At 41.2% G+C, this 26156-nt stretch overlaps 1 protein-coding gene across 1 annotated transcript in view; it reads right to left on the bottom strand.

Moving 5' to 3' along the window:
* The window catches only part of LOC125439310 (cadherin-19-like), a 101093-nt gene that overhangs the window by 48728 nt on the left and 26209 nt on the right, over nucleotides 1-26156 (bottom strand). The window contains exons 2-3 of the mRNA XM_048508355.1: nucleotides 6099-6317; nucleotides 1975-2089 (exon numbers count right to left, since the gene is read on the bottom strand). Of these exons, the coding sequence (XP_048364312.1) occupies nucleotides 1975-2089; nucleotides 6099-6317 (334 nt within the window). The remainder of the gene's footprint in view (nucleotides 1-1974; nucleotides 2090-6098; nucleotides 6318-26156) is intronic.

Below are 26156 nucleotides of genomic sequence, written 5' to 3'. Positions count from 1 at the left end.
CTATTACAATTTATCTCCAGGTGAGAGAGATAAGTTCGTCAGGAGAAAATGGCTGTTTTGGATGGTGGACTCTATAGTATTATACCCCATTGAAATCCCTCCCCATATTCCACACACCTCAGGCTCTGCCTCCAAGTATATCCCAACCCTGAGATGGCAACTCTAGATCCTAGAGAGCCCTTACCAGTTAGAGTACACAGTATTAATCTTGACAGACCAGTGTTTTGATGTAAAGCAGCTTTTATGAACTCTGCTCCAAATATGTCTTATTTTTCTGCTGTAAATTTCCCTAGGACTGTACCATTTTAAGTGGACATGGAATTTCTACTGAAAAGAATAAACCTTACACTACTATTTCCTATTCTGTAGTTTATTCCAGACATAGCCATGTTAGGCCCAATTTAAATGTGACATGGTTGAATAAGAAATACTCATGTGAGATGTGTAAAAGAAACATAAAGTGAGCTACTACATAAACATAAATAAACATGCTACAGAAATACTACAGAAATAAACATAAAGTGAGCTACTACATAAATAAGATCTCTACATAGTATCACACCAGCAGAACATCCACCTGGGCTATAGAAATCTGGATGTGAATATTGTCTGTGTAGCAGCTGTAGATTCTGTATAAACAAGTTCCTTGGAACAGCACAGGGATTTTTTTTTCCTGTCCTGTCAGCGTCACGTTCAAATCAGGATTTAATCAGGTGCAGTAAAAACAAAAAGGGGGCTTGTGACACCTAAATCATTAACAGATTTATTAGCACATAAGCTTTCATGGATCAATGTCATCAAATGCACAGAGCATATACTGATCTGGCAGATGAATAAATAAGGACAATGATGGGACATTCTAGAACTTGCAGAGAACATCTCATTTCTTCTCTCTCACTACTTCCTCTTTCCCCTTTCTTGAAAGCCCCCATAGCTGCTGCCCTTTTTAATGTCTTTCTCTCCTTGCACCCAATACCTAATCTTCATTTATCTGCCCCGCACTCAGTTTTTTTTTCTTTCCCTCCCTTGGAAGCACCACACTAGGAAAAGTCTGGGCTAGAGGTATGGTGCCCTATCCAGGGCTGGGCTGGGCCAGTTGAAAAGTGGGAAACTTGCAAGGACAAGTGAGGGCAGTTTCCCCTGTACCTCAGTTTCCCCTGTATCCCTCTTCCCACACTATTTCCTATTTACCTGCTCCATGTAACTCCCATAGCCTTGCCTTTCCCTGCTTCTTTCTTTCCTTTCCACCCACCAACCATTCTAACTTTTATCTGCCTCTCACCTTCAGCTATACTTATTATACACTACCTTTCTCCACCATGGGGACTCAAGGCAATTGAAATTATTCTCCAATGTAATATAGTGGTTAAGATCAGTGGACTTGAATCTGGTGAAGTGGATTTGTTTCCCAGCCCTTCACATGAAGCCTGTTGGGTGAACTTGGGCTAATCACTGTTCTTTCAGAACTCTCTCAGCCCCACCTACCACACAAGATATCCATTGCAAGGAAAGGAAGAAAAGAAGTCTGTAAGCTGCTTTGAGACTCCTTACAGGACAGAAAAGCAGGGTATAGATCAAACTCTTCTGCTTCTCTCCACCATTTTTATCTTTACAACCACATGAGGTAGGTTAGACTGAAAATGTGTGACTCACTAAATGAGTCACTAAATGAGTCACACTAGGTCACTAAATGAGCACCATGACAGAATGTGGGTCTCCCAGATTGTAGTATGAAACTATAACTGCTTCTACACTGACTTTTGACAGGAGTAAACAGTGTTTAAACCTCTCTTATTTATAGCTACTGCAATAATCTAAAGAGATGAGGAGACTGCAATGATTTCAAACCATGTCATTTTTGGAAGATGACAATGGTTTTTGTGGGATAGTTTACTGCTCTAAAACTGAACTTTGGTAAGCAGTGGCTTGTTTCAAAAACAGCAATGGTAGGTAAAATACAACACGTGATCCTACCTTCAGCAGACATTTCAGGAATGGTGGCTTCATAAGGTTCATCCAAAAACTGTAGCTCGTTATCACTAGACATATATTTCTGAGACCTCTCCTGCTTGTCCAAGCTGGATTGCTTCTGGAAAAATAATTAATGACAAGTTGAATCCAGATAACATTCAAATAAGCAAACTTTGTAACATTTGATTTCAATTGTCAGGACAATAACAATTACATTGTAAAAGGCTCACAGCACTGAAATCTATTAACAGGGTGCACAGCCCTGAATAAACCATACAGGAACAAATTTCCAGACACTTCTTTAGTGTTATATTAATCTCATGGACAACATACATAACAGCTCAATATATTCAACTCAACAATGCACTGAATGTGCTACAAAGTGTTCAGTACATTTTTTACATACAAAGTTTCTGAATCAAGATCATAATACACATAAATCAAATTATTTAAGATTGACTTTAATTAACTATTTAATTACTCCTTGTTCACATAAACCAGGAAGAAGCATTATTGAATCAATATTTAATTCAGCTCTGGATTTGGGGGGTGGGAGAGGTGGTGGTGGGAGGATGGAATTATTTGTTGCTTTTCACTTAGCAGCCAAAGCTGCCACCTATTTTAAAAACCTGTATATTATAAATTTGTAAATATGCGTAACAGTATGATGACTTTGGTCATTCTTCTTCTTTGATTATTGTAATAGTATAATTTTGCCCAATAAGGCAAGTAACACCCACCTTGGCACTGTTTCAGGACAAGAAAATGTCACGGGGAGGTAGAAACCCTTCCCACATATTCCCAGTCTTGTTTGGGCTCTAAAGACCCTATTAAATTCATTAGGAATTAAGTCCTGTTAGGAACTTGCAGTTACGATATTCTGTGAAAACCTGGTGTGCACTCAAGTACACTGGAATGTATAGTTTGGCCTTAATGCTACCATATACAAAAGAAGTAATAATTGATTCATTAATATCAATAGATAGTAAGAAATAGTGTTTCCAGGGCTGGCTTGGCAAGCAGAGAGTGATTAGGGGGCAGAGACATAGGATGTTTGGTCATTGGTGTCATAGCTCTTGATGCCAGTTCTCTCTATGGCCCTTTCCGCACGGGGCCAAAAACAGCGGCCCAGGAATGGAAAAACACTGGTCCCTGGGCAGCCGTTGCGCCGTCCTGTGTGGCCCCGAGCAACGTGAAGGCGCCGCTTTCCACCTCCCTTCCCGAGGGAGGTTTTTGGAAAGCGCTGCCTTCCCATCGGCGTGGTGCGAACCGCACCCGCCGAAGGCACCACTTTCCCATCCCCCCACTCACCTCGTCCTCCAGCGTTGGTCTGGAGGGTTGCTGAGACCCGCCCACGCTGCCCTCCAACCCTGGAGGTTGGAGGGCAGCATGGGTGAATGGGGGGATGCCTCTTCTGTGCTGGCCTCTGCGAGGGCTGCTCACACGCTGCTGCGTGAACGGCCCCCTCCCTTCCACAGGAATATTTTCTGCCGGTGGAGCAGTGCCCTTTCCACTGTGCAGAAAGGGCCTATGGATCACCAGAAATCCTGTGGTGTGACCACAGAATTTCCAAGGATTCCTGGAGAGAAGTAATTGTGGGGGGGGGGGTTCTTAGAAGTGATAACACATAATTGGCCACATGGATTTTCAATTTTTATCTCCCCTTAACATTCAGATGGGGAATGGGAAATGGGAACTGTGCAAGAAGGATCCCTTACCCCTCCCCTCTGGGAACTGAAGCCCTATGAAAAAAAAAATAATTAGACTTTTTATTTTTTTTTAATTGGAACAAAAGGCCAATAGATGGAAAAGTAGAACCTGGGAAACAGTAATGAACAGATAAGCTAAGATGAAGAAGAATTTGGAATACCTTTCCTGTGAGAACCAGGTAAAGAGTCTGGGATTTTCAATTTAGGAATGGAGAGGTGACTGAGAGGGAACATGATAGATGTTTATACAATTATGCATAAGGGGTACAAAATGGATATAGAGAACTTTTTCTCTCTCCCTGACAACAGTAACACTTGATGATGTTGACACTCAGTTGATGGAGACAGACAAAAGGTGTTGCTTTGCTCAATGAGTAATTGACATGGAATTCAGTCCCCAAATGGATGCAGAGAAGTCCACAAGCACCTTTAAAATAGAGTTAGGATAGGTCCACCAATAACTACTATCTATGGTGACTAATGGTATTCAGAGGTAGCAAACCTCTGAATTCCAATGTTAGGTAGTGACATCAGTGGAAGGCCTTAATTTGTTTGCTGGCCCTGCAAGATAAGTGGACGTATATGTAAAACAGATTTCTGGACTAGATGGGCCATTCTTATGTTCAAACATATAGCAGAATCTGGTAGGTTTTTAATAGGTTGTACATTAAGAGGCTTGTAGAACTGTAGTTTCAATTTAGCTTTCACCCCCTTTCGGGGGTGGGTGGTTTAAAATCTTTTATATATATATATATATATATATATATATATATATACATACATACATACATACATACATACACACACACACACACACACACACACACACACACACACACACACACACACACACACACACACACAATATATATAATAAAAATAGAAATGACTCAGTAAAAAAAAGAATGACTCATCTTCAGAAAAGAAGTAGCCAATGACAGCTTGGCTAAGTTTCTGATACTGAGAAAGATACTGTGGAGTAGGATCCCCCTCCTCTTTTGACACAACAGAAGGTGTTTAGAAATAGCCTATTAGGCAGAGCAGAATCCTGCTGTTGTATAATGAAACAAAGGAAAGAACAAACCACTTCTGCATGTACAGAATCTTTTCAAAACAAATATAGGCTTCCCTGGATTATGGACAAATGATGTACTTTCTTCCATTTAAAATGTCTATATTTGTTCCTGGTACTGCTGTGCTCATTTTAAAAGGCACCAAAACTTCACAAAGCTGAATAGATTTTGTGACCTTTTTTAAAAAAAAAAAGTTGTCATGCTTGTGAATACACATAAAGTGATTCTCCATTTGTTCTTTTTGAAATGAGACATCATACTTCAAGAAGAGTTGCTTCAGAAGGCTGTGAAAAGTAATTAATGAATTTTGAACACTTTACCCTTTGGGCCCAATTAAATTTTAGTGCTAGTTAATTAGTGGTTAAACTTTTTCTCCATTCATTCTGCTCAAATATTGCCTTATAGGAAAGGATGCATAATATTTAAAACAGCTTCAGCTTTGTTTGTTTTCTTCTTCTCCTTGTGCTTTTTTTTAACTAAAAAGAACCTAAATAATAACAGGAAAGGGGAGATAATTATTAAGGAAATTATTGGGCAGTGTATACTTTAAATAGGGTGAAAAAATTGCTTATTGTGCCAAAGCTATGTTAATGTAATGAACCATGTAGGTTCCTGGAGTTTCTTTACTGGTAAAAGGATTTAGTATTAATCTGCTTCATTAAAAATTAATGAGGGATAAATCAGCCGCTACTTAGAATAATAGAATATTTAGCTAAAGACAGTCTGTAATGGCATTGTTGTTCTGTGGGCTGGCTCTAATACAATGCCTAAAAGAGGGTGGGGGAGAGGAGGAGGAGAAGTCAAAGAAGCAACAACAGAAGAAATATATTGTCAGATGTTGCTAATTGAGTTCCTGACTTGGCTTTGAATGACAGAGGGGAATTTCAAAGTGTTGTATCAAAGCAGTGCTTGACATTACTTTTAACTATAGAGTGTATTTTACTTTCAAGAACCTGAAAGGTTGCTCTGTACTCTAGCCTTGTCAAGGGCCAGACATCCTGCAATGATATCCTTGTGAGTCAACAGTTCAACTCATTGGACACTCCACTGAAAGTGTGAATAAAAAGGACAAACAAATATGATGCCTAACAGTGCAATGTTTTGCAGAGTTATTCCATCATAAGCTATGTTATTTCAGTTGTCCTAGGCCATCCTAATTGTGCACAGAATTGTTTTGTAGGTCTCACCATGTGCTTTCATATTGGTGTATAATCCTATATATGTTCTCACCTGAAAGATCTCCAGCGAGTTCAGCAGGCCCAGATAGAAAAAAAAAAATAGAGAAACCAGAAGACACTAATCAATGCCTCAGTTCATTGCTATACCTTCCAGACAAAGGACTTACCTGGACAAATTTCAAAGAATGTGTTAACATTAGTTCTTCATGCATCACCAATGGATTCTGAACCAATCCACGTCTGTCTCTCAGAGATGTTCCAGAAGTTTGTTCCAAGTCATTGGTGTACACAGAGGGAAGACAGGTCCAGTGCTGAACCATTGCCAGTGTAAGAGAGAGCCATGGGTAACAATGCATGCTGAAATTTCCTTTGCAATCAATACGCATCTGCGGAAAGACAAAAATTACTCTTTCAAAGCAGTAGAAATATTGATTCCATGTCAAACCTAAGGCTCAATTTTCACTGTTAGTAATTCTTTCTGTCTTAAAAGAAAAACAGAAGAAAATCACAGAATTGATTAGCAACTTAAAAGGCATAAAGGCAAGCAATCTTTTTTTTTCTTAATGTGTACAGCCCTCACAGACATTGTGTGCACAAAGGAAAGCCATCCTTCAGTTAATTCATCTTGCAAATTAAGCTTGGTCATTATATTGTGCATCCTAGAAATAATTTTAACTGGAATAATTTTTCAACCAAAATTCATTTTGAGTCCTAGGTGCCTTAAGGCATACAACTTTGCTGATTCCAATGGAGGTAAAGAAAAATCATATCTAAGTGTGGTGGAGTGGAGTGTACACACACATTATTTGTCCTAAACAGAAAATACTCCTTGGAGTAGTTATTTTATCATAGGCACTTGTGAACTGCTTGCAAGAATCAGGCCTGCAGAAAGATGATGTCAAAACAGTCAATCAGTTTATTGTGGTCATAGACCAGTATAAAAACATACAATCAGGAAGTTCCAGGAAATTCATCAAAGGATAAGTTTAAAAACTATAAATATTGAATATCAAAAAATTAAAATGAGATTTTAAGCCACCTTTTGACCACATGTAGCACTAAACCCTCTGCATGCTTAATATACAAAAACACTAAAATTGGCCACCTGCCTCAAAATCATAGGATTATCATCTACAAGATGTACTTTATATCAATGACTTTGGAAATTAACTAATTATGGATAAATAATCTTCAGTCACAAAAGGACAATAAAAGGTCAATAATAATACATACACCAGAGACTATTTCTTCTAAACTATATGGTCAACTAGTCAGTGAGTGATAGTGGGCTGCTATAATCATTTTTCAGCACAATGGGAGAGCCAGTGTGGTGTAGTGATTAAGAGCAGATGGACTCTAATCTGGAGATCTGGGTTTGATTCCCCACTCCTCCACATGAGCAATGGACTCTAACCTGATGAGTAAGGTTTGTTTTCCTGCTCCTTCACATCAAGTCTAGTGGGTGACCTTGGGTTAGTTACAGTCCTCTCAGAACTCTCTCAGCCTCATCTACCTTAGAGGTGCCTGTTATGGAGAGAGGAAAGGAAGGAGTTTGAGACTCCTTATGGTTGAGAAAAGTGGGGTATAAATCCAAAACTCTTTTCTTCTTCAACTGGTCATGTCTGATTTGAGAGGCTAAAAATTATGGCTGGGACTAATCTTGGGACTGGATTGAGAGGGTACAGCACCTTGCTATGCACATTATTTTCAATACCCCCCCCCCTCCTAAAACAGAGGGATATATGATAGAAGTGCAATTCTCTGTATTTTGTAATATGTATTTGAATATGCAAATGTAAAGTATATTATGCAAACTTTTGACTTAAAGGATAAAAGGAGGAGGCTGTGGCTCAGATGGTAAAGCATCTGCTTGGCACAAGAGGGTCCACAAAATTAGTATTAGCCTTGTATGTTAGCCAAGCTCCAGTTCACTGAGTTCCAGAGATTGAGACCAGTGGCTGAAGCCTCTGCTCTCAATCAAGTCTCCAATTCACCTTTTACTCTCCCATGAAAGATTGGTTATGAATGATTTAAGGACAGCCCCTCCCCCCAAAAAGAAACAGAGCTCACCTTTTGCTCTTTGTTCTGCTCCCTTCTGCTGACTCTCAGAGATTGCTCAAAAGAGCAGTATGGCAGTTAACTAGACCTTGTGACTCACCAGAAGCCTGAGGCATGTACATGGCCAAAAACAAAACAAAAACTCCACATAAACAAGTGCCCAATGTGGTGTTAGAATGGAAGTGTGTGTGTGTGTGTGTGTGTGAGTGAGTGAGTGAGAGAGAGAGAGAGAGAGAGAGAGAGAGAGAGAGATGTGACAGATGTGACAGAATGTTGATACATTTTCCATCTGAAAATGAAGAAGGAAAAGCAATTTAAATGGAAGAAACAAGAAGAGTGTAACCTTGCTGAAATTAAGTAGGTCTGGTCAGTACCTGAATGGGAAAACTCCTGAAAACACCACCTGAGCCTCCTTGGAATACATATACAATAGATGCAAAAACAATATAGAGTTCATGAATATAAAATTTTGTTTCTTTTGAAGTTGTAATGACCTTTCATGTTCTGGAAAATTCTGGAAAATTCAGTCCATACATTCCCACTTTAAAATGCATATACAATAAATAAATATCCACTATCAGTATCTGGAAATATATATATATATTTAGTCAGATAAGTTAAGAAAACTACATTTGAGGTAAAGGGGTAGATGACTGAGTTTGTTTACCTTGTGTGAGATAAATAAAATATTTTTAACATCTGCCTTCCCACAGATTTCAGTTAATAAAATGAATATACTTACGATTAAATCAAATGATGGTGGGCTGACATGGTTCAATAAATATGAGATAAATGCCTGTTAATGTACATACATATAGACAACTGGGTGCCTCAAATATGTAAAGTGTGATTTATGGTTGTGCATCTGTTCCAGGTGCTACATCTAAAATGAGAAATTACTCGAGGGTTCCGGTTCCGGCAGGCGTGAGGGAAGCACGCTTTTACCTTCTCCGCAAGTCTTTTATCAAATATTTATTAACTTTTACCAAATATTTATTAACTTTTACCAAATATTTATTAACTTTTATCATATTTTTAACCTTCTGCCGTCTCTCATAATAATCCCATCAAGCTTGAATAAGTTGCTCTAAATGTTTTGAATTCCTCCAAGTTGGAATGAGCTTGCAGAGTCTGTGAGCTCTAAATTTTAACTTACTTCTGTTTTAATACAAGCAGCTGGGTCGCAGCAGCTTTCTCCTGCGTTTTTCTGGCTTCTCTTCCCTGGAAAAAACTATTTGGCTGACTGACCATTTTAATTACCCACAAACAAGCAGAAGGAGATGACCTTGAAGGAAACGCCACCAGTCAAATCTGGGCTCCTAATACCTCAGACCAGCCAAAACCTCCCTAAACAAAGTAAAATAGATGGTTTTACCACCAATTACTCTCAGCAATCTCATAAGTAATGGAACTTAAGCTTTCAAATAGGTTTGAGGTTTTGGAAAGAACCTCTGTTTGAGAAGAGCTTTTGCTGCTCCTGCCGACTCCTTTTCATATGAGGAGTCTTTGCTGCTAATGAAGAGCAGAAGTTCTTGAGATAATAGCCTACAGGAAGAGGAAAGTGCTTATCCTTCACACTTACTCCCACTTGTAACAGCAGAATGCTTACCAGCAGCAGGAGTTCCTCTCTGTGTTTAACCATCATGAGCCCTTATCGGGGACAGCTCAGAGTAAAGGTGCTTAACAGATTTACTTTTCCAAAGGGAGGCTTTTCTCATTTCCAAGACCTAGCCAGAGGAAATTGCTTGGTTGCCTTGCTTCTTCAAGAGGCTGAGGGAGGAGTGGGTTCTCTTGCCTCTTCCATCTCAAGGTAACAAATCCAGGACTTCCAACTTTCCTTGATTCGTTCACTTTGATATAACTCCCTAAATACCTTATATTCTAATCATGTTTATTTTTTTAACTGCTTAAGATAATCAATTCTCCACCATACTTGTGCTGCAGCAGCACCAAGTGTCAATATTGATATAGGGGACTCTGCTCTTAACAATGGTTGGTGAGTCAACCTTTCCACCCAAGGATATGTATATTCCTCCAGTAAGCTCTCCTCAACTGTCAACCTAAAAGAAGACCCACCTGAAATCCTTTAAAAGACTTCCATATCAAAAGATAAATATACAAGATTGAGTACTAAGGTTTGGAGTCCCCTTGACACCCCCTTCCCTATCTTCTCAAGCCTACAAAAGCTTTCTTTGCTAAAAGCTACCATATTGATGACATCTGGAGTAAACAGGGTTTTTTACAACAATTCAAAATCAATAAACTGGTGGACATCTCTAGCAACAAGAAGTCATTTTAATAAGAGTAATCTCTCTTAAGGAACTCCCTGCAGAGCTTTCTCATCCCGTACTCTACCCAGAGACTCTCAACAGATTACACTGAAAAGTGATTAGAATGAGATTAACTCCCATCCTGACAGAATGGGAGATTGTTCTTGCAAAGACTCTTATTATGGAGGGATGGCCGAGTCATCAACGTCCACACAAGAACTCAGATTAGCAATCCACTCAGCAACCTGAAGCAGGTGGCGGAAATTGATATTAAACAACCCCAGATAGACCCAGCTCCTCACTCACAACTTTTGGCTAGATCTCTCCCATCCATCCAACAGGCCCGATTACAATGCAATACCAAACCATTGGAACAGAGGAGAAATCTCAAAAAGCCCTTTAAAACCAACTGAATCAAAGGAAATAGATATTGATTCATGCGTTCAGGAAAGAGTACTCAATTACAAGAGACTTCCGTAGCTTAGGAGGAAAATCTTGGGCAGCCAGACTGGAAGGAATTGCAACCATATGTTCCACCATCAATACCTAGATCCCTGGTACCACCTCAGGTTACACTCGGAGAACCTCACAATGGAACAAGATGAGCATCCCTAATATGTATTAGTTCCAAGGTCCCCCCAATCAACACCACGAATCCACGATCAATGGAAGGAAAAGAACACAGAGAGTTTTCGTGATACTTTCTATTGGCCTTCAAAGAAGATCCTAGATTGATATTTCCAGCCCTCCTCTGCACCTGTACTTAGTCAAAGAAACTACATTAAATCAACAGCTCAAGAGTCCACCACTATGACATCATCCCAAATAATGGCTCCAGCCATAGAAACACGGAACAATTTCAAGGAGTACCCATATCAGTCACACACCCAGACGCATGAACTCTATTTATTGTTAACAGAATTTCATCCTAATGGATTGTGTGCAGTACTCTCAGTCACAGAATCACACCACTGGGCCGGTACAGCTGGCGCTTGAGAAATAGTCCTACACTATCAATACTTTCCTGGAACATATCCAGGGAATTGGTGCACGCCACATAGAGTGATTCTGATTTAATGGGAAATTCTCTAGCCAGTTTTAATATTATCTCATTACAGAGACTTGGACCAGTATGACATTCATCTTGCAGAGTTATGCCTCCTTCTCAATTCAATACATTCAGAATAAAAGCCAGAGGGAGGGATGAGAGCGAGGAGTACTTGTATCCCTAGTCTCTCTCCTTGAAGAAAATCAATGCAGTAGCACTAGAAGCTCGTGCCGCCTTTGGCCCCAAGAAACCCTATTGATTTATGAGCTCAATCTGAGAATTTTCACTGATAAATGTTTATTTACCACCCGCAGAAGAGAGGCAAAACATTCTTGTATGAAGGGAACTGGTCCACGATTCCATCAATACATACTTTAAAAGCTGAGCAAAGAACATCCCTCTGACACCTGTGGAGTCATTGTTGGTGATCTAAACACCAGAGTTGGAGAAAATGATTCAGCCCTAGAGTCAAAGATGTAGAAGCTTAGAATTTGGATGAGAATTCAATCCTGACACCATATCTCAATACCCAGGTTGTCAGCGATCCGCACCATAAAATCAAGAAACCAGCTCCCCATTTACAGTAGAACCCTTTGCCTATCAGCAAATAGGAGTAATTTTTAAATGAGGTATTTCCTCCCTTTGATTACCCTGGAAAGTTCGCGTTTAGATCTGCTGCATTAAATTGGTAGTGTGATTGATTATGTAATAATATGCAGCCTGAACTAACAAACCACATTGACCACTTTGCAATTATGGCTCGAGGCGAGGCGGACACTCTCCTTCTTCTTAGACTAATAAAACAAATCCCTTCAGAAGCAAATCCAAGCTCAGGAAGAAGGGTCTTCCTGTTAATATGCCGGCAGCTGGACGCAAGAAACTAGGAACTAAACGTAAACGCTCCATTCTATTTCCTACTGACTGATCGGATGGCTAACTTTCTTCAACAGTTAACTGCTGCAAAGGACAGCAGAGGGAGGTTTGTCCAAATCTATAATGAACTGGTTTCCTATCCTAACCATTCAGAGGTTCCAGTAATCAATCACATCATAAACTTTCACCATTCAGTGAGATCCTTCCACACACCTGGTTTGTGGAGAATGTATGAGGCATCAGAGTCCCAACTCCGGAAGTTATTTCATCATTGTGAACTTAGAGGAAAAGAGATGTAAGCTATCAAAAGAGTACCTCGCCCAGCTAGAAAAGTCCTATCGCTTGATCTTTTAAAGACCAAAAGAAATTACATCTTACAAGATTTGGAACCAATCTCCATCAAGCCTTCAACTCCAGAGACCCAGCAAAGGCATAATTAGATTACAAGTGCAGCCGAGCCCTATCACAGCCATCAGTTCTCTCAGATTTCAGTGGAAGCATGGAGGACGGCATTTTACAGCCATTTTCTGCAATCCAGAACTTTTGGATATTCCATGTGCAACTTGGAGCAATAGCAAGCATTTTACCAGAATGGCCTCCTGTCAGCTCGCGATAAGGGGTTGTCACGCATATATCTAACCTAAAACAAAGGAAAGCGCCAGGCCCTGATGGCCCTGCACCACCTGAACTCTTTAAGAGATTCCCGGAGTTCTGGGCCCCTATTTTGGCTACCCTGTTTACCAAAATTAATAATAACAGTGGCTGTATCCCTAGAAGTATTGGACTGGAAGCTATCATTGTACCTCTATATATAAAAGGTGATCCATCAAATCCATCTAACTTCTTAGCCCGATAAGCTTGCTTTTCAGTGAAGCTTGTAAGCTTCATAGCAGGTACCTTATGATCACGTCTACACTGCCTGGTCCTCTTCGAGGTGCTAGGCGAGAACAGATAGGATATGCCACAGAGTAAAATCCACCCCTTGACCATTTGTCTGGTTTAAATCATTTGGTGGGAGAAATATTGCCACCCCAAGGGTGGAAACTCATTCTTGACTTTCCTACTCAGATCTGAAATGCGACATTTGGCTCTATCTCCAGGAATCAGCTGTGGGAAAAGAGTTGACAGTGTTGAGAATAGACCAGAGATTACTGTTTCTTTATTCAGGTCAGTTGCTTATTCCTCAACCCACCTGTCCAAGTTAGTTGTGATCGTGCTGGCCTCCTAGCTTCACCTATAGTTTCTAATAGGGAGTCAAGCAGGGGTTGTATTCTTGCTCCTCTCCTGTTCAATCTTTATTTAAGCGACCTTGCTCCTCTCCATTTATCTCAGACTAGAAGTCAGCACCCATTTGGGACAAAGAAGACCCACATGTGCACTTCTCTATGCAGGCGACACTTGCTGTATTTACTGTCTCGGTCCAAAGGTGGAAGGCCCTGCAAAGAGACTACTTCAAAGCCTTTGTGGCGTGCTGCACAAACAAGTGCCCTGTCGATTAATTATAACAAATCCAAAGTGCTGATCTTTTTGAATTCAAAAGAGCTCAGCAGCGTGGAGAAGGAAATAAAGCGGTACGTGATTGAACAGGTCCCATTCCATACAGATGTTGGAATCACCTTCCCACCACGTTCCTTAACCTGGACCTCATATCCACCAGACTCTCAATACAAGTAAAACCAAAGTGTTGGCAATATCAGATTTTTTTTCACACCAGAAGCGGTCAATTTTTTCCTGCCGCCAATGGAGTTTTCAGTTAAAACTACTGCCACAATTGCTTCACGGGCTCAATCTGAGGGCAAAAGCCGCTGAGGGAATTAAGAGTGTTCAATCTTTGTTTTTTTTTTCATGCGTTTATTGGGTCTTCAAGCTCAGTCCGCGTATCAAGTTCTTTGTTTAGAAGCCGGGCCAAGGCGATTTTTTCGGGTTTGGCTTTCTTTGTTTAAATACTGTAGCCTTCATTTTTAGAGCCCTCCGGGCAGTCTGACATATTTTTTCTGTTAATGACCACTTCCCTCACCTAGCGCACCAAAATTATCAATCAAATAAACAACATAGGTTTATCTTTTGATAGCTCCTACTGATGGGCCGAAAGACAGGCTTTTAGTTTAGTAGCGTACTCTTGACATTGAAGGGCGGCTTCTCACGGCTGGAGCCTGCAGAAGTTGTTCTCCCACATTTTATGGCATTTCACCACCATTGCCGGGTTTTATGGCTCAAATATCTGAGTAATTTAAATCGTCCACATCTCCGTAGATGTTACATGCTTGCTTTCGGCTTAATGTGCACCACCGACTACTTACCCAAACAAGAGGCAGATATCATGGCATCCCACAGGAGAACAGGACTTGTTCCTGTGCAGCGGGCCTACCTGAAACAACTGAACACGTGCTCCTTCATTGTAAAGATTTGGCAGTCTATCGGTTGCTTTTTCTCGAGGCCATCTTGAAGAAATTTTCAGTGAGATCAGACAAGGAAATAGTTTCATACTTGCTTAGTGACCATCATCCCCACACTACTGAATCAGTTGCCAGGTTTTTAACAAAGGCACTTGGATTAAGGGTGAAACCTTTGTGGAAATTTTAGTCAATTGGTTTTAACCTAATTTGTATTTTACCACTTTTTATATGCCATTAAAGGTATTGTATTTGTATTTGTTTGAAATTACTCAGAGCATTGCCCAGCACAGATCTTTATTGTAAATAATAATAATAATAAATCTGCAGTCTATCAACACCAATAACTTCATTTTGTTCTGGTTCTTCTGGCCATTCATAAAACTGCTGGGAACAACTACAGCTATACATGATGCCTTGGCTTGCCCCTAGTGGACAAAGAATTGTCTGAGTTGGCCTTTCTTCAGGCAGATCTACATATTGTATGTAATTCTGCAGTTCTTTTCTTCAACACATTATTATTTTTTACAAACTGTAACTATTTGGTTAAGTTAAGCCATTTCCATACAGCCAAAAAACAATGCCCTAGGGACAGAAAAACACCATCCTTGGGGTGCTGTTTGCAAAGGACACGAAGACACTGCTTTCAAACCTCGCTCAGAGAGTGAGATTTTTAGAATACACCGGCTTCTACCTGTTGCCAAGCGAATGGCAGTGGGTGGAAGCTGGCGTATTTTCTGTGCAGCTCCCAAATGGCTTCTTACCATCTCCTGGCTTCCGTTGCTCCTAAAAGGCCAGGGTACACACTTCCTGGCCTCTGTCATTGCAGCTGTTGCTCTGGCCATGGGGGTGTGTCTTCTGGCCTCCTCAGAGCGACTGAAGCCAGGAGAAGGTAAGAAGCCATTTGGGGGGCTGCGCGGCTGTGTGGAGGCTTCTCAGGGCTTGCATCGGCATCAATCATGCCAATGCAGCCTCACAAATCTGGCTGTGCAGAAACAGCCTTAATGGGGAATGGGGAGACAACTGAGGCTGCCTAACCCTTTTCACTACCTCCATTTTCATAGGTGGATTCTGCATGGGTGATAAACAGTGCCCCTGGAATGGTAAAAACACCATTCCAGGGCCGCTGTTTGCATGGCTGCTGCCTCTGCAGTGAGGAAGCACTGTACTTTGGGGGGGAACAACGTTTCCCTGCCAGCACCATGAGAACAGCACTGGCTTGGAGGCATGGCTTTTTGGCATCTCCAGTTTTCCCCACACTCATCTTCTCTCCCAATGGAGCTCGGCAGGGATGGAGAGGCACAGCCACACTGCCCTTTGACCCCCTGTGGTCAGAGAGCAGCATGGGTGTGGCTCCCCATCCCTGTAGAGCTCCATCGGGAGAGAAGGTGAGTGTGGGGAAAGGAAATGGAGGTGGCTCTGTGCAGAGCCACCACTGTGGGCAGCTGCTGCTTTGGGAACGCTCACACTGGGACCGCTCACACAGCCCCGAGGCTCCACCAGCATGATTTATGCCAGTGGGATGCTGCTGCTCCCCACCCACACGAAATCCACCACAGTGAAAATAACTACCTCAGATACATTTGTTTAACAAAAAAACCTGCTAGCAATAAGAATCATATAGAGTAGTTTTGCCAACATTCAGATGGGACCTGGGAATATCCTGGAATTACAACTAATCCCTAAACTATAGAGATCAGTTATCATGGAGAAAATGGTTGCTTGTAAGTTTCTTCCATTATACCCTACAGAAGTCCCTTCTGTTCCTAAACCCATCTCACCAAATTTCAAGAATTTTCCCAACCCACCATTGACAATTCTAATAGAACTACATAGAATATAAACTTCTTTCCTTGTGGATGCTAATCCAGCTTCAGAAACTATAAAGCAAAGTTGAATCATAATCATTCTTGTAAATATGATATTTTATTCCTCTGGTCAATATAATATAATGACAAGAGGAAAACATTATTGAAGTACACTTTCCCTAATATAAGTTACAATCATCATTAACAAGGAACAAATGAAATGTTGAGGAAGGCGAAAAGGGAAACAGAATTCAAGCAGAGCAAATGAAGGTGACTGTGACCATGCTGTTCAGAATCTGTCAAGCATGAATCAAAGGCAATATTAGGTTCACAGCTATCATACAGCGGAGCTAATTGATCATTAATTCAGTTTGCCCACATTTTCTGCCCTATATACCCACCAAACGCTTATGTCCAGTATCAATACCTCTTCCTTTCTCTTCAAACAGTTAGGTACACAAACACCAGACCTCAAACAAAATGGCTTGGATTGTTCTAATGGTAATTTCTCCCATTTACATTTCCCCTTTCCCCCCTAGCATTTTCTTTCTGGTATAACTTTCTTACAAGTTCTTTCACTTCCACTCCTCCAGGAGCTATACTTTATGGCCCTTAGCCAGAGTTGCAGTATTTTTAGAGGCCATGTCTCACATCAAAATTACAAAGGGAAAAAAGCATAAATTATTTTCCAAATAAATTTATATTTGAGTGAAACTTGTATACTATATGAAAGAATTTTGCCCAGCTCTATTGTATTGGACACCCCCTCTGTAATTCAAAAAGGCAATGAATCCTTCATGCATTGAATTCCATCATATAGTTTATTATGTGAAATAAAGAAATGTGATCACACTTGATTGACAACTAACACTCAACATATTTTCAGCTGCTTCACAAAGGAAATAATTTCATTTTTCTTTGACTCAGCAGACAGATGTGAACCTTCAGTTCTGGCCTGGAGAAAATACTTTCAGTTATAAATTAGCTGAAATTTTGATCACCTGTTCTTGGCAACAATTTTTTTTGCACAACCAGTTCCAAGTGTGATCTTGTAGTGCAAGGAAAGGAACATCAAAGAGCTTGTTAGCCCGCTCTGATGACAAAAGCTATCAATATATCTATCAGCTTAACAAGTATACAGAATATGGCATAATCTTTCAAATGTGAGCAGCCCATATGAAAGGCATTCAGTGAAAAGCCATCAGTGGCAGAAAATGTAAAGAATGTAACTATGCTCTGAGTCATTTGGATCAATGATAGATATATATAATCTGCAATTGATCAGAGAAGCAGATGTGCTGAGTCAGAACAATGCTTAACCTAGCACGATACTATAAATTGAATGAATGGGATCTTGAGAGGTTCAGGCAGAGACTTGTTTAAAGCTCCATTGCCTTATATACTCTTAACTGGTAATTTCAGCTTTTTAAACTAGGGGATGAAATCTTACATGTGTAGAACTTATCTGCTGTCTTTGAACCATTTGCTGGAGAATGTGATGTGTTTTTGAGTATTTCATTTTACCTGATTTTCCATTCATGGTATATATACCCTTAAGCTTTCATTTTAAGCATCAGGACTGTATTGCTAGGGAAGGCAAATCAGTTCCTCCCACTCACCATTTCTCAACTGCAAATGCCCAATTGGAAATGTCCTGTGGGGAAAGTAATTTTTCACGGGAAAATAGCATGAGGAATGAGTTAACCTTTGCATGGATGCCATGCCATATCTGATTCCCCTCCCCACCCCCACTGCATACACACATGGTATAATTTTTGCAGATAAAATACAAAGACTTTTTTCTGTGGGAGTAATCACTGGTCTCTTGTGAGAACCATACATCCTCCAATTGAGATCCATCAGATAGTGGGGTCGCCTTCTTTTGGATATAGTTGTTTTAATTAGCACCCCTTTTATGGCATAAATGTCAGAGGATTTGAGATTTGGGGAGTGTTCATAAAGGCACCAGGATTCAGCCATGACGTTATACATTCTCAGGAATGGAGAGGAAGAGTATTATCACAAGGAAAGCAGAACAAATACAATTTTCCCCAGCTCACTGGCTCAGTGGCATGTTTTTCTCAATAATAAAATACTTTTCAACATTGGTGATATCACTCAATATTGGCCAATTATGCACAGCAAGGTACCCATGACTTCAAAGAGAATTAGCTGGGGAGTCTTTGTTTCAGAGCAAGTTCAGCATTATTATCCACCACCCTGTTTGCAGTGGGGCTAGCACTGCCCATCTGTTGGCTTTTTGCTTGTATCCAGGGAGAGGGGGCGATGTTTCACGGGTTTTCTATCACACATGCATGATTTAATTTTTAATATAATCATTAATTTTAGCTTTGATCTTATCAATAGATCATATATTAATCTACTCAATATATTAATCTATCAATCTATTGATAGATTTATACATTGACATAACAAGGTGAATTATTAAAGAAAAGTCTTGAATACAACATCTGTACACTTTGCCCAAAGACTGATTGTCTTTTATGGCAGGAAGTGAAAGGGAAATAATGACAGCCTGCAAACTGCAAAATTGCAAAAGGTAACATGAACTGCCATTTGCTAAGTTCCCAAGGTTCATGACCATCCATCTCCTGATGTGCTGTAAACCCAAGAGTCAAGACCAATGGGCTTTTCCTGGTGTGGTCTGGAATCACTAATTGCTTGTGTATAGAACTATGAAACTGGAGTTGTTCCAGTTCGTTGATCAAATTCAGGGGCAAATTGGATGTTTGGACTGAAAGATTAGTCTTATTATTTTTACATTGTTTTAGTGTTAGTATCGATTTATCAATCTATCAATATGGTTATTTAATTTTTTTTTAATCTAAAGATCAAAAGATATGCAAGAGTGGGGAAGCCATGGGCAATAGAAATGTTATGGCAGGACAAGAAGCAAGAAGTAGTCCGCAACAGGAAGGAGGGCGAGAAGGAAGCGTGCAAACAAAGCAGCATGAGGGAGTGGGGGGTAAGACTAGACTGGCTGGCTGAGGGCAGAGGGATGAGGTCCAGGGCAAAGTTTTGCCCACTGGCAAATCTGTACAGCTCTGGCAGTGAAGCAAAATTAAATCATACTATAAGTGGATTTGCTTGCCCCGAGAACTGGAAAGTGAAAGCGGGCTAGAGGAAATACATCCGTACAAGAAAACTTGCAGTAGCAGACATTTGCCTCCACCATGCAGCAAAAGCCATGTTTGTAATTGGCCATTGTGACATACCTCAGAAGTCAGAGGCGTAGCTGGGCCAAACTGTGCCCAGTGCGCAGTGTGTTTTTTCCGCCCCCCCATAGCCTCCCGCAGCACCCCCCCCCGTCCCCTTCCCACACTTACCTTAGTTCCTTTTCTTTTTCTAGTACTTTTTCAGGCTGAAAAAAGCAGCCTCTTCACAGTTCAGGCTAAAAACTGCCTGAGGAACTATACTTCCCAGGAGAACTTGTGAGCCCCAAGGTCTCCTGGGAACTGTAGTTCCTCAGGCAGTTTTTAGCCTGAAGTGTAAATAGGCTGCTTTTTTCAGCCTGAAAAAGTACTAGAAAAAGAAAAGGAACTAAGGTAAATGTGGAAAGGGGATGTGGGGGCGCCGCAGGGGGGCTGCACAGAATGTAAGGAAAAGGGGGAGGGGCTGGGGTGATTTTCCACGCACCCCAGGCATGTACCCAGTGCACATCGCCCCCCCGCCCCCTTGCCACTCTGCCACTGCCAGAAGTATCTCCACAGCCCAAGGACATTGCTATTTCATTAATTAATTCCCAGTTCCCTTTCTTCTTCTTTTTAATACATCAAGAAAGTTATTAATTTTCCTTCCTTTATGTTTAAGAGTTATATTGCCTCACTCAGACTTATGTTCATGCAGATTTAGCTCATGTCAAAATAATTTAAATATGTTAGTCATGTTGCCTCACCCAGGCTTTTTATGCCCATGAAGATTTGGCTCACAATAACCTAATTAAGGTATTTTTTCCCACCAAAGTTTGACAGTTAAATTTAAACCAGTTAGTGAGATTTAGACTTTATGTGGACCCAATGCAAAGTCACAATGGTCAAAGCCCCACTTTCTGTCCTTTAAGGAAAGACCCCTAGACCCAGCAAATGATTCCTGAAATCTCTGTTTCAGTTCTGTGCTAGTTAGAACTATGATTTCCTTTCAAAAATTCTTGCTGCACTCCAGGACTGTTTCATAGTTCTGCTCCTTTGAACTTTGCTGCCTTTACCACTGGACCTCTCCAGACCTCAAGCTCTGGATTTAAGGTGGTATGTCTTTTCCCAAGTTCTTCCCTTCTTCCTGCTATAAAGTGCACCCACTTCTTGGTGTGTGCATGTGTAATTGCTTCAGAAATTAGTTCTCAGGTGCTTAGTGAAGGTTCTTTACATTTGTGTCAGATGCTGTTACCATCAGGTCCAGGGGTGCTTTTAGCTGAGCATGTGCCTCAGGGTACATCCTCAAAATAGAGCAAGAAGAGGGGGCTCCTTTTCACCCAGTTCCCTCACTGTGCTCTGCCATTTCCCTATTCCCCTACTCATGGGTGTAGCAAGGGGCATAGTGCAGTTAGAGCCCTGGGTGCCACTTCCCACAGTCTCACAGTCATGTGGGGCCTCATTGCAGGGCCGCGCCCTTTGCAACTGGGTCTGCCATGAAATTTGGGGTGGGGGTGCATTTGAACACTGGCCAGCAGGGCTTGCTCTGCCCCAAAACTTTATATAGAAATTGGGTGCAGCCTGGGCCCATTTGATGCTGGCCTCAGCTAGGATCAAACTCCACTTGAGTTTGGGGGGCAGAGCCAACAGCATAAAGCTGGAAGCCTGCAGTTTAAATCAGGACTTGGGTGACTTGAGGCCAGCATCAAATTGGCCCATGCCACTCCCAAATTCCATGTGGAATTTGGGGATGAGGCAACCTTGGCTGGCCCCACTGGCTGGTGTTTAACTGTGCCCCACCCCAAACTGTGGGTGCAGCTGTGCGGGGACAGCTGTGGGGGACGTGGTATGAGCCCCAGGAGCTGTTGTACACAGCTATGTTCCTGTCCCTACTTCCTTGAAATGGGTCTGTCTCTTTCTCCCTGGTTGCTTTGGGCACACCCTTTAAATGCTTTCCCAAGGGAGAGCCAACCCTGGGCTCATCTGATCCTCCCTCACCATTCCAGTCCTAGAGAGTGACAAGCCCCTGGGCCAAAAGATACTTGAAGTAGTGAGCTTACTGGCCCTTCCTCCTGGTCTTTTCTAAATAGCAGGCTGCCCTACCCAACCTCATCTAAGATGGTCAGTGTTTCCAAATTTGCTTGGCTGAGTTCCTTCAAGCAGGCTGACTCCTGAGTAGACTCTGCCAAAGCCAGACCCTGCTGCAACCTGACAGGCACACTCCATAGCTATGAAGCTTGTCAGCATAGCGTGCCTTTTGGTGGGGCTGTCAGTCTGCTGGGAGGTGGAGATGTCACTTCCAGTCAACTTGAATCAACTTGTATTCTGCTTAATCTATTTTGTATACCATAATTTTTGTGTGTCTATAATTACTCACTCTCTTGCTTTATAATTTTATTCTGGGGCATCCATACATGGATCCGCCTTCGTATACAGAGGCTACAAGATCTCACATTATTCCTTTCTAGAACCCTCATAAACCTAATTTTCTCTTCTTTTTGTTTAATCTGGATAATAGCCTAGGTGGGAGATTCTCCCAAGCCCTGAGAGAAGAATAGTGGAAATTGGTGCAATGTTAAATATAAGTAATGGGACACCTTTTTTTCTTTTACAAAAAAAGGGGGACATTGTCTAAACACATGTTTAGGATCATATATCCAGTAAAATGTAATCCATGTCATGGCTGCAGTCAAAGAACCACATTAGAAATCATCTACCTACCTTCAGAAGAACTATGAACATTAAGAATACACCAAAGATTTCTAAATGCTGAATCACTGGAGATTTTAGGCAAAGAATTACTAGAGCAATCAATTGCAGGTGCTGCTAGGTGCTGTAAGCTGCAATCAAGTAATAATACCTACTTAAAAGTAGAACAGACAATAGCCACATGCCGGAGTATTTCACAGCACAGAAATATAGGTTAGTTCTCTAACTGTTAATCTGACCTGGCCTATTCTTTATACATGAAATTAGGATTATTTATTATATGGGTAGAACATTCTCCATCACAGAAAAAGAAGCTTCCTGCATGGAAGAAATTCCATGTACCTGTTGAAATAGCACAGAGTGTGGATTATACATGCTATGTTTTCTAGTGTGTAATTTAATGGCACAACATTAAGTTTCATTAAAAGAAAAAAAAATCATCTGCTACACAGGAAAACATTGCTATTATCTTCCAGCACCTGCAGATGATTTAGAAAGCTTATATTTATGCTTTAAATGTCATCCTCATTATCTCAATAATCCCGAAGGGGAAACACATGCATAAATCAAAGCATGTCATTAATACATTTGTTAAGCTGGTTTTCTTTGCAACATACTCAGAAGAAGACATAGATCAATTAGGAAAGCCGGAACCGAGTGCCAAGCAATGAATAGAATACCTTTCTCACTATATTGTATGGTGAATTTCATCAGGATAGTAAATAGCAATTACAGCATCTTGGTGCTGATTAATTATCCTTTTGATTGCTTTTCAAACGCACTATTTATTTTTTCTACAGTCATTCTGAAAGGAAGGCTGCTACAGCATGGGTTTCTTCGCATGGATTAAGGGTATTGTACACAGCAAGGTAGAAGAATGCATTCAAATGTATCAGAATTCCCATGGCATTCTGAATAATGAAGTTGCTTTATCCCTGTTGTGCTGGTGAATCTATTTATTCACTTATTCGATTTATAACCCTCACTCTTCTCCTCAACAGAGGACTTGAGGCAGTTCACAACACATCCAACACAGCATCAATTAAAAATTAAGCTAGAAATAATGTGGCTACACTAGGCAATTATCAGTTTCATATCATGTTTCAAACGTCAAAAAAATCCATTTGGCTGTATTGACTTCTTAACATTAATATTATTCATACTCATATTAAGAATGTGTGAAATGTCCATAATATTCCATGGACAGTTCTTCATTTTCAGTGCAATTCTGTGCAGAATTTTTCAAGGGGTGTCACTTGAACTGTTAGCATGGTCAACATACTTGTTAGCAAACATGTGTATACATTTTGAAAGGGTAGGATTTTCTGACCTTTTACTTCAGATGTCAACATTCTTGTGAACTGCATTTTACTAAAAGACTGGAGTATAAGAAATGTAAATAGAACACCTAGACATTAGTCTGCATTTCAGTGGCATACTGCTAATGGGGACATGGGGTAACCCATGTCCCTGGGCACACACCATGTTGTCACATGGGGGGCACCAACTGAGTCCCAGTGGCTCCCCACGTGGAAGGGTGCCGCTCGCCGGCTGAGTTGTCCACCACAGCCACAGGCTGGCTTCCCCCCGCAGGGAGGGCAGGAAGGGCAGGATCCAGCCTGCCATCATGGTACCCCACCCCCAGTCTCCGTGCAGGCCGGCTTCTGCCCTCCTCAGGTCCTAGGTGCTGCAGGGGGTAGCCCAAACTGCTGAGGCGCCCATCTGAATGGTGCCCAAGCCCCACCCCTTGGCCTCTCTGCTGGCTGTGATAAGTGGGGTGTGGGGGGCACAAGAAGCCAGTCATGCCCCTGGGTGCCATTTAGGCCCTGTACACCTCTGCTATATTTCTGACCTAGTCCCTAATCCCAAATTCTCCTCAAAGTACTCTTTAATGTTGAATATTCTCCAGGTATTTTTCTACAGTGTTGAATGTTTTATGGGTGCTAAGCAAAAAAAAATACATTCACTGGTTGGATCCCACCTCTGGATATACTACATAACTCTACATGAATAAAGATGACTATTTGACCATATATTTTTACCCACAATTGTGCTTGACTGGTAAAATTCTTGCCATCATTAGCCAGGATGATACAGACAACTGGATTTATGAATAGTGATATCTCATGAGGAATTAATAGTCAATGATGATTTGATAGTATTTCATTAAGTAAATACTTACTGGCTTCTGTTTCACCCATGAAGCAAAGGGGAAAACAGAAAGAGGCAGTAGCAACAGTATATTGACAGGCAGAGATGCTGATAATTTCTAAGCAAACTTTTCAGTCAGTTGAACTTACTTTATTCAACACTCATGACTGGAATCTAATATGATCAAAGATATGCTCCATTTGCATGAAGCAATTTAAACAACTGTTGGATAGGTTTGCAGCGGTCTATTGGTCAGAAGCTGTCTCACAGCTCATCAGCTGAATGTACCATTCTGATGCAAAACTACCCTCAGCAAAATAGCTGCCCAGGGACAGAGGCATTCCTCCCATTGGGCAAAGTGAGCAGTTGCCCAGGACGCCCTCTTGTGGGGAGGGGGCACAAAAACTGCAGGTTTGTTTGTGGGATTTTTTGTATTTTCAGTGTTTTTCTGTTTTTGGCCTGCAGGGGACACAGATTTTAGTCTAGCAGCACCAAAATTTCAGGAATTTTTTGGGAGACTCTTCTGAAGATATGGCCCAGGTTTGGTGTGGTTTGGTTTAGGGAGTCCAAAGTTATGGACTCCCAAAGGGAGTGCCCCATCCCCCATTGTTTCCAATGGGAGCTAATAGAAGTCGGGGCAACACCTTTGAGGGTCCATAACTTTGGACCCCCGGAACCAAACATCACCAAACCTGGTGGCATCATCAGGAGGGTCTCCTAAAGATACACTGAATTTTTTGGTGCTGCTATCTTAATAATTGCCTAATAAAGGTTATTATTATTATTATCAAATCTACCCCCTTTGGCATGGATTTAAAGGGAGAATCTGAGGTCCACAGTTTAAACATTGAAAGTGATGCTGTTTCAGGGTGGGGGATAATACACCCCAAAACAGCATCACTTTCAATGTTGTTTAAACTGGGGACCCCAAACTCTCCCTTTAAGGTGGATTTAAAAGGAGAATCTGGGCTTTCTAGTGTAAATACCATTGAAAATAATGCTGTTTGGGGGTGGATTCCAGTATCACTTGTTTAAATTAGGGAGCCCAGATTCTCCTTTTAAATCCACCTTAAAGGGAGAATCTGGGGTCCCCAGTTTAAATAACACTGAAAGTGATGCTGTTTCCCCCAACCGGGGGGACTGGATACAACACCATAAAATGTTTTTATAGCAGTAATAAAACATTTTGAAAGCATTTTGAAATTGTTTTAAAATTATTTCTGCTGTGTGGCATAGCCCATTGCTGTGTTTAGATTTGTGAGTTGGGACATGTTCTATAATGTGATGGTGACTTTGAAACAACCTGGTGGAAAAAATCATTGTTTGGTCATGGTGGGAGAGGGTGGCCACCCATGGGGTCCATTCCATCAAACTCAGGTTTTGCCCAGGGCTCCAGTTTTCCTAGGTACGCCACTGCACAAGGAAGTTGTAAAAGAGATGAGAAATAACTTGTTGGCTGTTTTGGGTTTTCTGGGCTGTGTCTGTGTAGCCATGGTCTGGTAGTTTTTGCTCCTAACATTTTCCCCACATCTATGGCTGGCAACTTCAGAGGTATGTTATATTGAGATGTGTTTCTCTCTCCTCCTGTGCCATGAAGAAAAACACATCTCACTACAACATGCCTCTGCAGATGCAAGCCATAGTTGTGGGTGAAACTCTAGCAGCAAAACCCACCAGACCATGGCCACACAAGATGGAACACCCACACACCCAGTTGATTCTGGCCTTGAAAGCCTTTGACAGTGCAATAGCTCATTTCTCTTTTC

This window comes from Sphaerodactylus townsendi, linkage group LG09, assembly GCF_021028975.2.
Source record: "Sphaerodactylus townsendi isolate TG3544 linkage group LG09, MPM_Stown_v2.3, whole genome shotgun sequence".
In the NCBI taxonomy this organism is placed as follows: Eukaryota; Metazoa; Chordata; class Lepidosauria; order Squamata; family Sphaerodactylidae; genus Sphaerodactylus; species Sphaerodactylus townsendi.
The sequence above is the reverse complement of the archived record's forward strand: the minus strand, read 5'-3'. Positions and strand labels throughout refer to the sequence as shown.